Source organism: Gopherus evgoodei, chromosome 4, assembly GCF_007399415.2.
Source record: "Gopherus evgoodei ecotype Sinaloan lineage chromosome 4, rGopEvg1_v1.p, whole genome shotgun sequence".
NCBI classification, from domain to species: domain Eukaryota; kingdom Metazoa; phylum Chordata; order Testudines; family Testudinidae; genus Gopherus; species Gopherus evgoodei.
Genome location: NC_044325.1, coordinates 75585584 through 75601416, shown reverse-complemented (window position 1 = coordinate 75601416; position 15833 = coordinate 75585584). Strand labels below are relative to the sequence as shown.

Here is a 15833-nt window from a genome sequence, read left to right as displayed (position 1 = left end):
CCCCCACAGCACTTTGGAAAGTGGAGGGAGTTGTGTGCTCCAGTGGAATAGCAGGGGTTCATCATCATGTTTAGTTTCCACAGGGAAAGTTTGCAGCCACTGCCATGCTGTGTCTCCTCCCTCCATTTGTGCTGCCTTGCAGAGTGAGAGGCTACATTAACAATGTGTTAACCCTTGAGGGCTCAGTCAAGTGCTAGTTCATCATTTAGCAGCAAGGCATTCCCTGGGAAATATCCCACCATCTTACTCCACCACCTCAACCAAGCTTCACAATCATCATGGCTGTGTGCAATATTAAATGGTTTGTTTCAAACTTTTATATATAAAAGTCTGTCTGGTGAAAAAAGTTTCCCTGGAACCTAGACACCCCTATTTACATTAATTCTTATGGGGAAATTGGATTCGCTTAACATCATTTCACTTAAAGTTGCTTTTTTCAGGAACATAATTACAACATTAAGCAAGGAGTTACTGTACAAACCCCACACAGGTGAAATGCAGCAAACAAGTCTAATCTTGATCTCACCACCACATCTCAATATTTCCCATTGGACTGGAACCATATTGCAGGCACACAACTATAGAGAGAACTCGAAGGAGGATATGTTGCTCATGAAGGATTTTTTTTTCTAGATAAGGAGACCAGGACCAGAGAGGTCAAGAGAAGGCCCTTGGGGAGCACAGCACTTCAAGTCTCAGTGCTGGAACTCCTGCTTCGTATTCTCTCTGGCCCAAGGCTCCTCCAAAGCAGTTGGGAAGGACTAGTGAGAAACTGCTGAATTCTAGCTGTTTGGCCAATCATTGAATAGGCATCTAAGACCATGCAGTCAGTAAGCTGTGGAATAGGCCCACAGAGATTGGCCAGGAAGGGCTCTCATTCCTTACCCCAGCTCTGAACTTTGGGAAAGGGAAGGAATAGAATCACTTGCCACAATAGAGATCCTTTGTCTCTACCATGACAGGGAGATTTGACAGCCATTGTGGGACCGTCCAATTGTTCAGAGACTGGGAAGGAAAGTCACCTTGCAAGCCAGGTTGAACTCAAGCCCCACTAGTACAGGGTGGTTATAGCAGCATTTGGATGGAATGAGCTGACCCCAGCACTGAAGGGACTAACTGGTTTGATTTACAGCTGTTGCTTTTGGGGGAGGGGTGGGGCCCTTGGGCCTGCTACCTTCCATCTCCTCTCAAGCAGCAGGTGTCAGGGAGAGAAATTGTATCTCTCCTGCCCCCTAAGACAATTATCCTCATCCACATTATTGCTGAGATTGCTTTAAAAGCTGTTCTACTGAGCCAGTAAGTGAGTTAGTGCCAAGAAATCTAGCAGTGACTCAGCAGCACAGATGCTGACCTCATGCACCAGGCCCTTGTTGGGCCAGGGATTTTAGTACCTGAAAGAGAGTCAATGTTTCTGCAAGCAAGTCAATACAAGCAAGATTAGAAACACTCCCAAGATCCAGATGGCCCCTCGGAAGACTGGGGAGGGGCAGGCAGAGTACGAACAGCTGAAGTGGAGAGAAAGGTCCCAGGGTTCTCCTTAGCCTCATTGTCTACTGGGAGCAGACTGCTCCAGTCCCAGAAGCTCCCTCACCTTAGGCCAGTATTTCACAACCCATGACCAGTGGACTGCATGTAGCCCAATTAGCACACAGCTGGGCACTAAAGACCCCCCAGCTTGTGTGCTGCAAGGACAGAGCTGCCACCCAGCTTGCAAACCAAGCCGGGTGGCAGCCCCAGTGTGCACACCACAGGGCTCTGCTCCTGGCCCAGCTCTGTGGAGGGAGTCTTTGAGTAGGGGGGGGCCCACTGGACAGAGGGGTCTGGGGGGAGGCGCTGTGGTTCTCAACCTGTGTCCCAGTAACATGTGGGGCCCACAATGATAAATAGGTTGAGAACCACTGCCTTAGGGATCTTCCTCCTGCTAACCTCACTCCAGCTTATCGGACAAGAACTTAATCCCCCCAAAACTAGCTCTGTCTGGCCACTTTACAAAGGCAAGAGGAGGCACTTTATGAAAAGGCAACCCAAACCATCTCCCTTTAAGTTCCTAGGGAAAGGTTTGGAGGAGATTTTCACACTTTTGGCCCAAGGGAGCAACATTTGCTAATAAGGGCTCAAACCCCATGTTTTGTTCAGAGTTTCCACCTGACACACCAAGCAGATCCATCCTCCCCCAAACACACACAAATCAGGTTATGGGCCTGCTCTTCCCCAATCCCTTGGTCAGGACTCAAAATAAATAAATAAATGAAATTCCCTTTTCAGCATTTGAATGCCTCACTAAGCATGAGGTGCCTCTTCCACAATATGAGCCTTGCTGATCCCCCTCACTGAGCAGCGTGGTGGAATGGAGTGCTGGCCTCCCTAGTGCTATGCCCTTCTCCAGGAGCAGTGGGCAAGGACAATGAACAGTTCCCAAGGAGCTATCCAGATCTCAGTGGGAGGTTTCCAACCATCAGCCCAAGTGGTAGTGGCAAGGGGTTAATGCCTCTGTACCTGCTTTAAAGCTCAGTTCATCAGCCTCCTGTCCTGTGTAATCATACAGCGCTCGCACCTGTACACCTGGTACTTTTACGTCCTCCTCATGCCCATTGGCATCCAAGCACTTCTTGGGAGTGTCGTCATCGGACCACTCTGACATATCCTCTTTCCCACCGCTGCATGTATGGAGAGCAAAAAACAGAAATCCAGACTCATCTCAAACTCAGGACTGACCCTCTGAAGTGCCTCCTCATCTCCTGAGTCATGCACCACCATAGAGCCCCAGGGACAACTACACTGTTGAGCCAGGAGGAGACAGAGAGGCAGGACAGGAGGGTGGAAACGTATGGGAAGGAGAGAGAGCAGGAAACGTCAGAAAACTGCGCAACCCAGAGGTTGTGCAGGTACTGGTCCAAATAGCATCTCCCTTTCAAGCTCCAGCCCCACTCAGCAGACACCCCTCACCCAGGACAGGCCAAGCCAATGCTAAATACAAGGAAGTTTCAGGTATTCCAAAACATACTCAGCTGGAAACAGTCCTGAAAGAGAAAGGAGGCCACATCCTCCCAGGGCAGACTCAGCTGGTTTCCCTAACTTCGAGGCCAGAGCAGAGGAGAAGGAAGAGCAGAACACAGATACTTTGAACCCAGACACCTCCTGGATAGGTTGTGTTCCATACTAACTTCACATGAGCTGATGCCCTCAGGGTGTCATAGAAGAAATTGTTCTTCTCTGCTTGGTAGGAAAACCTGTTGATTAGCAAATAGGGCCCTGAATCCAGCTGCCTGGAGACAGCTCCACCCAGATTGTTTCCAACTCCTTCCCTCCCATGTTCAACTCTAAGCTTCATTTGTGCCAGCAGGAGGTGATGTCTTCTGGGTCAGGAAGGAAGTGAACACCATAGGACACTGATTTCCTAAGCCCCTTCCCATTCTTTAACTCATTTACTACAGATCCTGGAAGAGGAAGCAGCTACTGAATTGTGTAAACTGTCACCACTGGGCTTGTCAAGTTTTGACTATGTAGCACCCCACACCAAACCATAAGATGCTCATATCCAGGGAAGGGAGTCTTGTTCAAACATCCAGGCCTGCTGGTGTACCTTAGGGAAGGATTTCTAGTTCCTAATCCCTATGGGCTTTTTCCTTTTTCCCAGAGATAAAAGCAGCTGAAGGCAAAATTCTACCAGCATCCTCCCCCACACAGCATCCTGCTCAGCAGTGAATTAGACTAAAACCCATGCTAGGATGGACTGAGAGGAGACCCCAGCACTGAACAGGGCCACTAAGAGAGGACGGTCTTAGCTCTAGCACTATCATGTAACTGCATGTGGACAGCAGAGGAGATCCTCCCACTATTCCACCCCAATGCTCCAAGCAAGCCCTTTCTCTGCCCTATCCATTTCCGAGTTGTATAGGCAAGGGCACCGCTTGGGGCTCACCCATTTCCAGCCCATGGCTAAAAAAGGGAGTGAAATTACAAATGAGAATTTCTCTCAGCTCAGCTAGTTCATACCCCAGGGCATGATTATTCCGCTCCAGCATGTCCCAGGCTTCAGCCCTTACCCTCGCCGGGTCTGTGAAGGGGTCTGAGACACACCATCTCGTGTGGGCACAATGCTGGTCAGCATCACATCTTCAGCACTTTTACTGCTTTTCGCCTTCTTGCTGATTGGCCGCTGGGTTTCCAGGGTCCATTCCTGTCCAGAAGGAAAGGAACATCAGTCCCCTGAGTCCAGAGAGTTTTGACACAGTTTATTCTACTGCCAGGGAGGAAGATAGGAGGCACAAGAACACAGCACCATATTTAACTAATGGCCAAGCAATGCAGTGGAATAGTCTGCGAAGTAAGAGCCCTGCAGAGGCAGTATGATCAGGCCTGAGGACTGGGGGTGCGGAGGGGGGGAGAGAAGATGCAGCAGGTCTCATTACCCTTAGTGTAAACCCCTATCCCTGACCAGAGCTGGGTGCGGGGCCAGAATGATTGCATTTTAGTTGGCATGGCAACTCCCCAGTTGCCACAGGGGTGGAACTTCCAGTACTATCCCCTCTAAAAATAAAAAGAAAAGGTCCAAACATGATCCCAGGTGAGCAGGGATAGAGCCTTTTCCAGTGGGAGGAGTCTCAGAGGACAGGGGGAAGCCACAGAGTACGAGTACAATAAAGTAGCCCTGCGGCATGTGGAAATATATTCTAGAGGGATATGCCACCTCAAACTGTGGCCAATTCATGGCCATGCCTGGCCCATGTGTGTTGCGCCACCATTTCAGGTCCTCCTGGTCATCTGCAGCCACAATTCCCTGGTACAGATCCCGGTACAGTGCATGGAAACTGCAAGCAGAAGCAGAACCAATGTCAGCAAGTCTCTGTAGAGCCCCAGATTACTGTCAGGTGCATAAGTCTCCCCTTTCACCGACACATCATCCTACTTCAAGAACCACTGGGGATTAGAGGCTGTGCTCCAGTGCCTTTAACCCCAAAGCATTTCACAAGCCACACACATCCCACTCCATAGAAACACCATCCCCTCAGAGATGGAGCAAGGAGCCAGTTGGCCTGGCTCACAGGGACACAGACAGCTGGGGATGCCCTGCTGCTGGAACTTGCAGAGGGTTGGCAGAATCCCATGAAGAGACACTGGGAAATGGGTCTGTTTGATGTGTAATGTTCTCTGACCCTACACAAAAAACAAAAAAAAAACAAAAAAAACAAACTGTCCTGGGAGGCTGCAACAGCTACCTCCATGCTCCTGCACAGTATTACACGTCTCCTGACTCATATCACACCAAAGGAAGCAGGTTAAGTGTCTCCAGCTATTGGAGAGAATGGGGTGGTGTTGGCCCTCAAAGATTATGGAGCAGTGAGTTGGGGTATGTCTACACCACATCTGGAAGTCTCTCTCTCAGCCTGGGACCACAGTGGAGCTGGCTCACTAAAAATAGCTGTGCAGAAATGGCAACTCAGGCTCTGAAGCCTGGGGGTAGGTCTGTGCACCCAGATACAGAGTAGACATCCCCTTAGAGGAATGTAACAGCCTTCACTTCAAAGTGAAGGACAGAGTAGACTAAAGACTCACGCCCACAAGAAGGGTGCACGATGGTAGGAGCAGTGGAATCCTCAAACTGAGGCGGAACCTCCCTGAATAAAACCAGAGACAAGCTGTGGTCGGACTGCAGCTATTCACTCAGACACCTTAGAAGGAGAAATAAGACACACGCCCCCCCCCCACGGTCTCCTTTCCAAGAGGCCATGAAATGAATATCCCCTGTGACAGACCAGGGCACGCTGAACAGGTAGGTACCTTTCATTAGTGGAGATGTTGAGGTGTTGGTGTAGATCCAGGAACATTTCCTTGAAGAAGCACAGTCGCTTGCACTCTGCCTCCTGGCAGCCCTCAAACACCTGTTCCATGTCCTCCATGTAGCGGGGATTGTAGCGGTTTAGCTCCTCCAACATCTTCTCATACTGATCCTTACACTGCAGCAGCCAGGAGAGAGAACATACATAAGCCAACCAGTCCTCTCCATCAGGGGACCCTGCACAGAGTTCCCTGCACAGCTAAGTGTGGTATATGGAAACATCAGGGGAACCCAGGCAAGCCCCTTTCTCCCCAGAGCCAGGCTCCCAGTCCTGCCTTATGAGTGACCCCTCTCTGCCTCTGACACCTTCCCTAGTTCTCCAATGGCAGTGACTTTCCCAGCCCGAGGGTGGGGGGGGCGGAAACAAGGACAGAGACAGACACACGCACACACGCTCAACTCTCCAGCCATCTTCTCCATTGAGTAGCTCTACAACTCTGCATTCAGCTAGACATGCACACTAGTCACTCTTGGGCCAGATCCTTCTGCACTGCAGCTTCTATCCTGCGGAGCAGTAGCCTGGAACTATTTGTTACATAGCACCAGGTGTGCAGTCTGATCTTTGTCACCAGGACCTGACTAGCTATAGGTCAGTCCCATGAGGTACCGAGTTCCCACACTTCCCACTGAAGTCAGCAGGCAGCAAGGATACTTGGCACCCTGTAGGACCAGGAGCTAAGTTGACTTCTGCCTTAAACACACTTATTTCAAGTCTCCTCTCCCCATGCCTCGCCAGTATAGTGACCCCTAATGGTATGAGTCCACACTGGGCACACCCACCTTCTCAGCCTCTTGTGCACATTTCTCCACACGCTCCTGCAGCTTGTGCAGCTGCTCCTGTGAGATGGAGGAATCTGCCTTGGCATGGTTCTCACGTGTCTGTGCAGTCTTCTCATCCTTCCGGGCTGTGTGATAGTTCTTCTTAGAGGTCTCCACCTAACACAAGTAGTTCTGTAAAAACAGAGCCAGATGCCCCAACACAAACTTCCCCATCCCTTACATGTTGCTGTGGGGTGGGAGAAGAGTTGGTAGGTGTTGTTTTTCAGGCTTTGTTACTGGCAGCAAACATTACACAGGAGCAAGCCCCATCAGGAGAGGCCAGCTCAGCCATCAGCCTGCCATGCTCAACGGGAAAGGTTTCCCCTGAATGACACAGCCAGGAAGTCACCCCCTATAAAGTCACAGGTTGCCACACAGGAGGGCCCCAGCCCACCAACCCTAGATATTGCTGCACCAAGGAAGGCTGCAAGTCTGCCATGGGCAAGGACCCAGCCACACCGAACAGAATCAACCCCCACAATCTAAGATTGGCCTAAACAAAGTACACCCAAGCTACTGCACTCCAGGCAAAAATGTTTAGCCTCAGCAGCCCAGCCCCCTCTGCCTTACACACACTCCTTGCTCACATCTTTCAGCTTCTTCACCCAGGGTTTCTGGGCCTTACGGAATCCATCCTCTGCTTCTTTAGTCTCCTTGAACCCACCAATCATCTGCTTATGGTAGGCCTCCTTCTGCCAGACCTTGATTTTGTCTGCATCTTCACCAGCAAGATGGTTCCGCACCTCTAGATGAATCTCACTCAGCTTGTCTGCGGCTGTCAGGAAAGCGTGCCAAGTCTTCTCTAGTGTGCCATACTGAGGGCCTGGAGGAGCAAACACAAGAGTGGCCATTACAACCTTATGTCCATGGATATGGGGACCAAGTTCAGAAGCCAGCCTTCCCTCATAACACAGGACACCTCTGCCACTACCAAAAAGTACTCAGGCCAACGTGGACTGTTCTCTGCACAGATAGGAAAGAGAGGAAGGACTAGGTGTTACAGCTCACAGAGTCAGGTATTAGCAATGAGCATCCACAGCTGATGATCTAGTCCTGCTTCAATCAGTGCAGGGTGAGTCCCTACAAAATATTCCTCAGGGGCTTTGTCTGAGCTGAGCTTAGAAGAGGGAAGCAATGGCAGACCCCTGGCTGGAACTTAAGGCCAGTTTCACAGGCTACTGGGCAATTTAGGGCATCTGTTCCAATACCCCCTCATTCCTTGTTATACTTTAAGGCCCTATCACCTTGTGATGTCAATCACTTGCCATTAGAGTCTCTTAGGCACTTGTGTCCCCATCCTCTCCTCCCAAGTCATCTTTTAGTCAGGCTACAGATCTTCCCTTGTACACACTCTAAGCCTGAACCTCCCCTCTCCAGTCTGGCAAACATTTTTTCGTAATGGAGCACTTGGAAATCAGAGGAACATCCCTTCCCTGAAAGGATCAGAGAACTGGTGGCTGGACAGGAACCACAGAGCATCCCTGTCCTAGAGCTACTTGGTTTGAGCCAGGAAAGAAGAATACAAGAACTCCAGCTCCATGTTGCCCAATGGGTGTTCTCATCTTCTACAGACAGCCCCAATCACAGTGAGACAGGGTGCTCTAGGAGCGGAGAGCTTCTCCTGGAGCCTGTGCCCACCCCAGCCCGCCTGCCTCACCCTTCTCCACAGCAGTCCTCCATTTGCGGGACCAGTCTGTCAGCTGCTGGGCATAGTTCTTCTCAATCTTGGCTCGCTCCTGGAAGCAGGAGATGAGGTCATTACAGAGACGGTGCCCATCATCTACACGCTTCACTGTCCGCCTGTAGTTACCAGCCTGAAAGAGCAGACAGCATCAGTCCCATTGCATTGACTTCACACCCACCCATCCACCCACCTTAGGAGCCAGAGGCAGCAGGTCAGGCCACCACACAGTGAGGGCAGGTCCTGCTGAGGCTAGCAGCTGGGCTAGGACCCCACCTAGGGCTCCCACCGGAGGCAGTGAATATATTCTGGGAGGTTTAAAAGGTGGGATATTCTGGCTTCACACTCTTCTCTATTGGTGCTGATTCAGGTCTAGAACAGAGGCATCACTCAATAGCTTCTGAGAAGGAAGGGGATACCTCCTCCTTACACCAAGGCCTGTACACTCTATTGAATCCCCCTCCAGAGAAGTATACCAGTCCCAAAAGCAAGTCAGCATCTCTCCCTCCCACCTACTCCAGGGGAATAGCATATTACCCAGGGAGCCTGAGACCCACGCCATAACTCTATGGGTGACATGTAAAAGACATTTTTCTCCCTCTTAATGATCCCACCTTACCTCCCAAAAACTGCCCCCAGGAGCGTCCCCACCAACATCATCTTCTGATGACATAACCCTGGTTTTCTTGCAGCAAAGAATTTTTGCAGATTTCAGTGCAGCTGGAAGAGAAAGAAGAGCTGTTTGTAGCATGACACCGTCTGGGACTCAGCCACGCACCATCCCAATAACTCAACACTTATGGAAGGGAATTCAGTTCAGTTACCAGTGGGCAAGTGTCCATATCACAGCACCACTGACACTTACCAACCCCCTTACTCAGTTCCAGCACTCAACTGGCCATGCAGACTTAACTCCTCTCCCTACTAGAAGGGATCCATGCGGGAGAGGCTTGTGGCATATTAGAAGGGATGTTGTGGAGGAAACTGGCCCTGCCACCACCCAGGCTGTACCTGTCCTGGAGACCCTGGTAAGTCCAGCACCTTTCATCAGCACTGTTAGCCTTAGCAGAGGCTCCTCCTTTTTGCACCAAGACCATCAGAGGAAGAGACATTAAACTACTGAGCATGCTCAGCCTTGAAACACTTAAAATAAGTTGTGTTGAAAGAGATGACTCTAGTGTCCCAATATAAAAAAAAAAGAGTGAGGAGGATTAAGGGATTACATCAGTTACTGACTACAGAAAACAAACAACCCAAGGGTCACCAGGAAGGCAATGTCCTGAACGAGGTGCAGCCTGTTGGGCTAGGAAGGGAACTATAGCCACACCTAGTGCCATCTATCCAAAGATGTGCTTGAGTTTCCAGGCAGAACCAGCTTCTTAGGAACATCCCAATTTACATTAGGCCACAGTCTGTCACCACATTCCAGTGTTGAGCACAGGGAGTCAGGTGTAGAAGGCAACAGAGGCCCCATCTCACCCCAGACTGATACACTGTCACTACCAATTCCTATTCAGCCCAATAGATAAATTTTGGCTGTGACTGGGATGATCCTGGCAGTGCTGCCACACGAGGACTGCCCTGATGGTGGTGCTCAGGACGGTCCTGGGACTACCACCCTTTGGGGGATGGGGGCTGGAAGGTGACAGAGGGAGACAGGAGAAAGGCCTGAGTAAGGAGCATAAAGAGGCCTGTCTCAGGCAAGTTTTGGTTAACATAGGATTGACATGCTTTGCTGCTGCTCTTCTCCTGTTGCACATTCCCAGTTATAAAAAGCTTCCCTCACACCCTAGAAAGGTATCTGCTCACTCTGCCAGCCCCAAGGCAGAACTCACACACCAGAAGAAGTTTGAGATCAGTCCAAGAGACCAGATCTCCCATGTCCCCTCAGTTTTCTCAGCGTCTGCTTTCTGGACTATCAGCCACACAATAAGAGCCCCATGGTAGACTTCAAAAGACATACAGAGGAAACCAAGGAGAGGGTTAAGTACCATCTGCCTGAGCAGCACATTTGGATAATATGAAGGGTGTTAGAGGGGAATCAAAGAAATTCCTCCAGCTTCCCAAGAAAGTTCCACCTTCCCCCAGCCTCACTGCCCTCCAAGAAACTCCCCTTCAGTTATAGGAGCAAGTCGTTATACCAAACAGAAGATTCGGGCATGAAACCTGAAATGCAGAAGGACCCCCCCCTCCCACCAGCAGCCCTGATAGCCAGCCTGTGAAAGAACTTAGCATGACTACAACTGGGGTGGTTCCACTCCTGTGCCCAGCAACAAAGTAACTACATACCTGAAAGAGAGAAGAATAAGGGCTCTGGAGGCCCCAGCTGCCGGGAGTGACTTCTTGGGCTGCTCCAACTCTAAATGTGGTGGTGGGTAAGAAAGATGTACAGACAGTTAGACTCTGCTGCTCTGACACAGACAGAGACACTGCTGTTCTGACAAGTAACAGTCCTAGGATAGGAACCTGGGTCTCGCCCTGTGCTCAAGGCAAGGAGGGGCACTCCCGATACAGCAGCTGTTGCTACTCTCCATCTTCCAAGGTGCCACATTCCAGCATGTAGGGGAGACGCCAAATCCCTGTGTCACAAGATCCAGTCACAGAGATTTAAAATAGAAGCAGTGGGGCAGCATGACGGCATTGGGCGGGAAAGGTGCTGTTATAACAGCTGAGCAAAAGGGACAGCCCAGTGCTGGAATGGACTAAACTAAATGAGGTTTCCCACGCACAGCAGCTGCACTGGGCTTGGTCCTCCCTTCTGTTGCAGTACAGCCACGTCTTCTCTAGCTTCCCCCACTGCTGCTCGCACTTGGTTTTTCGGTTAAGCCTAGTGCCGTCTACCATGATGTGCAGGAGAATCAACAGGCAAAAGCCTTCTCTAGTGCCATTAGGCCAAAGAGCTAAGTGATTTAGACATTTTATTGCAGTAGTAGCAACCCCACTCATAGACTAGGACCCCACTGTGCTAGGCACTGTACAAACATGAGGAGACAATCCCTGCCCAAGGAGCTTGTACTCCAAGTAGTAGTAACATTTCGTGTTCAGATTGGCTTTGTTTGTTCTGATTGATTTTTCTGTGTTAGAAATGGACATCCTGCTGAAGCTAGAAGGCTACAACGGCTGAGAATTAATTACATGGAGATAATGCAAGAGCCAACAGAATGGAAGCCGCAGCACCTGAGAAGGGAGGGGATTTAGTCAAACTAAAATTTGGCAGGGAAAGGCAGGGGTGAGGAAAGGGGATGAGGGGTGGCTTGAGTCACTGTGCTAACCTTTAAGTGTTAAAGAGTCATCGCATTGCCCCTTCAGTTAAAGTGTAGGCATCCCTGGGACTTCTAGTCATCCTCCAATACCACCAGACTTTACACTCTGGAAATCTCCAAGGTAACACATAGGTTAAATATATGTTTTTAACTGCTTATCTCCCAGGCCTTATTTCTCCTTCATAAAGAAGCAAGAGGGCATAAGACCATTTAAAAAATCCTTCTCAGGTCACCTTTAAACAGAGTATTGAGTCCTCCCGCTACCACCCAGTGAGTGATGAATCACTGACATGCTTTCAGACTCTGGTTTCCAGTCCTGACTGACTACCCCACATGAGAGTCTGGGGGTTGCAGCTGAAAATTGTTTAATGTGCTGTGGAGCAGCCATGCTCCATCTAGGGAGCAGTCAGTCAGAAAAGAGACTAAAGGACACTGAGAACTCAGGTCCATTCTTTCTGCAGTTTTTACATCAAAGATTCAATTTAGGAGTCAGACAGGTGGCTTCTTTAGCTGCCAAAGCTATTAATCAACCCCAGAACTGTAAACCCAGATGGATTTACCATGTCTTAACACCAGAAAAAATAGGCTTTGCAACCCAAAAGTATCTGGCATTAGGTTAGGGCACAAGCTTCTCCTGGAGCAGCATAGGCCCTACAGAAGTCCAGTGGGCCTGTCTTGTTAGAATAAACACATTAGGAAATGAGAGGGACCCTTTTTTGTACAAGCTCTTTCCAGAGCTCCTACACACTGAATCCATGTCAATCACCAGGTCATACTGACCTCACATGCAGACTTGGAGAGAACACTTTATAACGAACTCAAGCACTGAGAAAGGTAGATGCCACTGCCACCCTGAGCCCCAGGAAGAGCAAGAGGCTTGTCCTCCAAGTTGGTTATTCCAACAGCATCATGTGTGCTGTCTGCTCTCACCAACAGCTTGAGGGCAGGGATAGCCAGGAGAGTTTACTAGCACAAAAATTTCTTTATAGATCTACGTACCACACTCTGAGGCTAGTGGGATGGCAAAGCCAGCCCAAACTCCAAGTAGGAGAATCCCTGGGGTGGCTTTGAGGAGTGGGGGGTTTTATTTGTGGGGAAGGAGACAACTAGAAGCAGAAGGAAGCTCTCTGGCTGTTGGACAGCTTTTACAGTGTTGCCACTTTATTGCAAGTCTGGGAATCACTGGTATTTTCTTAGAGCCCGAGGTCCCGGGGTAACAGTATTACAAGAGACTTTCTGCTTTCATTTTAAAGGTTTCCCAGCCCTCACAGCTGTTGAGAATAAAAAGCTTAAAAACTATGACCCAAGTGCACTACAAAAAGGGAAATTTTTCAAATGCATTTTAAAACCAAACTTACGATTTTTGAATGCCTGAGGTTGGCTGTACCGTTAGGGGGTCATTTCACCAATGGAGACTTCAAGCCTGCCTTAAAATACAAATTACATTAGTTTGTGGTCACAGCAGAGTAACTTGTGGACATCTTAACACGGCAGAGTGTTGGCAATTGCTGTACAGGAGAGGCCACGATACCACAATAGTAGGGGGTATGTAGGTCAGACCCAAGGTTCTTGTGGCAGAGACAGTAGCAGTATTGGAATAGCAAAGGATGTGGCAGGTCAGGATTGGGCGGTGGGGGGCAGGAGGAGAAGTGCACCTGCCTCCCTCTCCTCCCTTCCACACCAGTAGTGGAAGAGAATCACATACTGTATTGCCTTGCCTGCTCCTGCAAGAGCACTAGAGTTAGACTGATCAGGACTCAGTCTCATTCTGCAGCAGAAAGACTACATGCAGGGGCATCAGAGACTTCTGCAGAGCAGCTGGCTGGGAGAGCAGAAAAAATAAATACAGGATTTCCACACCAAAGTTAGACCCCATAAATCAAAAGGGCTTTCAGAAAATCTCCTCACAGCAAAAGTGTGGCCAGAATAATATTCCCTCTTCTCACCATCAGCTACCCCATCTAGCTATCTAAACAAGCAAGAAGACTCAGTTATAAGAAGGTGCTAGAGTGGCTCGGGGTTTCTTCAGAAAGTTATTTCCTACCCAGGAGCATTCTGTAAACGGCTCAGCACCAGAGAACCCATTATGGCAGGGCTACGCCTGCCTCCAGAGCAAATTGAGAGGCAAACAACAGTGCTTGAGACCAAGTGATGAGAATAAAAGGTTGTGGAAGAGCTGTTAACTCACCCTCTGCTCTTCCCAGGGAAATGGCAGGAAGTGGTCCCCAGGGTGACCAACTAGTCTTTGTCAATGCAAGGAAGCTGATTTTTTTTCTCTGCTTGGTCATTTCCAGCCTCTAGTTATCAGGCCACAAGCCAGTTCCATCCTCTAAATCCAGTGACTCCACAGGATTTACACCAAGGGTGGGGAACCTATGACCCACAGGCCGGATCCAGCCCATTGGTTAATTTCATCCAGACTGCAGCACCCTCCTGCGGGGCTGGGGTTGTGAGCACCGGGTTGGGGAGGAAGCCCTGAGCCTCCGCCCTCCCTCACCCCGCAGGGCTGGAGCTACGAGTGCTGGTTGGACCCGCTGTGGGAGGGAAACCCCGAGGCTCGGTGTGCTCCCCCCACTCACGAGGCTGAAGTTACAAGTGCTGGCTCACCCCACTGCAGGGGGGGAAGCCCCGAGCACTGCACCCCCTACCCTGGGTAGGTAAGTGGCCTGCGACTGATTTTTTTCTGTGGGTCAATGGCCCATGACAGAAAAAAGGCCTGGTTTACATCAAGACTGGCTGACCCTAGACAGTTTCGTCTGTTCCCCAAGACAGGCAAAGGCTAGAGTACTGTAGGCAAAGGAGGCTAACTGCAGAATTGCCCCCTCCCCTCCCTCTCTCTCACAGGGAAGGAATAGCCAGACTCTGCATGCATTGCATACCAACAGCCCAGTACCCACGTGTGCCCATAGCCCCTTCACTCAGCTCATACCCCTATCCACTGCTTTTGCATCTGTCTCCCACCCATCTTCATGCCTTCATCCCTGTGATGCATTAACTCTCTCTGGCTTAGGATGCCAGAACACCATCTTCTACTTCTTCCAGGAAGAATCAGGAATCCTTAGCCACTGTGAGTGTTTACCCAAGGCAGACAGAGAAAGCCTCCTCCCTGTGCACCACCCTTCGATACTTCCACCCTCTGAGTGCCTAGGGCACTATCTGGGTATATTGTTTAGATTGCCTCCTTGGACTGCTGGATCATTGTGGACGAGGTCTGAACTTTTCTATTCAGTAAAGTGAGGGGCATACTGAGATGGAAGGTTCATTCTCACCCTCCCAACTCCCCTAATTCTGGAAGGCAGCTCTGCAGGAGCTTCACCTTTGAAGTGGATTTGTACAAGTGGGAGAGCACAGCCTTTGCCCCACTAGGTGTTCTGTCCCACCTTCCCACACACCACTCCAGTTACTGCCAGACACAGGGTCATCATGCAAGTCGTTCCTATCTAGAAACTGGGATTTTAGTCTGCCCAGTTTAGCCAGACATCTTTAACAAGAAATGGTTTTCCCTTGTTTTTAAGTCATTTCCACATCAGACACTGAAGCCAAGCCTAGCCCATGTTTGTCAGGAGCAGGCCATGTCTATCTCAGTTCCACTTCAGGGGGAACAGGGCCTTTGTGACTGGTTTGATTCCCCAAATAGTTCTTAGCCCTATACCAGATAGAGGTGAAGGCACTGTCCCTACCGTACTCTCGGCCACAGTTACAACATTTAGAGTGAACTAACTTACATGAGATACTGAGCCTCAAGCCTCCATAGTTAGTTGTGACCTTTAAGGCAGGCTGGATAGAAGACTATCAATGAAAGCCAGGCCTGCCCTGCCATCTTATCTACAGGCCAGCAGCCAAGAAAGCCCTTTATCTTTTCCACCCGTCTAGTGCCAGAAGAGACTTCCTGGTCCCAGCAGATCCCGGAATATTGGTAAACATGGATTTCCTCTGAGCTAGTGATGTGTTCTATATTCCCACTACACAGCAGCTTCCTGTAAATGCCACACAGTACTTACCCACTTCCAGCAGGGCATGCCCAGGTCCCCATTCTAGCTTGCAGCTACTCAGTTGGGTGCCTGGTCAAGATGCCAGATAATGCAGAGATCCCACAAGCAATGGGAATATTAAGTGACTGCATGGGACATCCTTGTTGCTGGGGCGGGGCAGACTTTCACATAGTGTTTATTCCAATCCAGAGATCACACCCTTGGTGGAGTCACCTGTCTGGGAAAGGAGCTAGCAGCCA

General features: G+C 49.9%; 1 protein-coding gene across 10 annotated transcripts in view; it reads right to left on the bottom strand.

The window, feature by feature from the left end:
• Positions 1-15833, bottom strand: part of PACSIN3 (protein kinase C and casein kinase substrate in neurons 3) — a 31321-nt gene that overhangs the window by 1032 nt on the left and 14456 nt on the right. For 4 of the 10 annotated variants that reach the window (XM_030559886.1, XM_030559885.1, XM_030559887.1 and 1 more), the window contains exons 2-11: positions 12961-13029; positions 10629-10698; positions 8959-9059; positions 8316-8472; positions 7246-7481; positions 6620-6775; positions 5782-5957; positions 4691-4811; positions 4047-4180; positions 2497-2657 (exon numbers count right to left, since the gene is read on the bottom strand). In XM_030559886.1, coding sequence (XP_030415746.1) covers positions 2497-2657; positions 4047-4180; positions 4691-4811; positions 5782-5957; positions 6620-6775; positions 7246-7481; positions 8316-8472; positions 8959-9012 — 1195 coding nt within the window. In that variant the 5' untranslated portion in view covers positions 9013-9059; positions 10629-10698; positions 12961-13029. Of the gene's footprint in view, positions 1-2496; positions 2658-4046; positions 4181-4690; positions 4812-5781; positions 5958-6619; positions 6776-7245; positions 7482-8315; positions 8473-8958; positions 9063-10628; positions 10699-12960; positions 13030-15833 lie in introns of those variants that run through there. The other 6 variants (XM_030559888.1, XM_030559891.1, XM_030559890.1 and 3 more) reach the window with 6 other exon arrangements.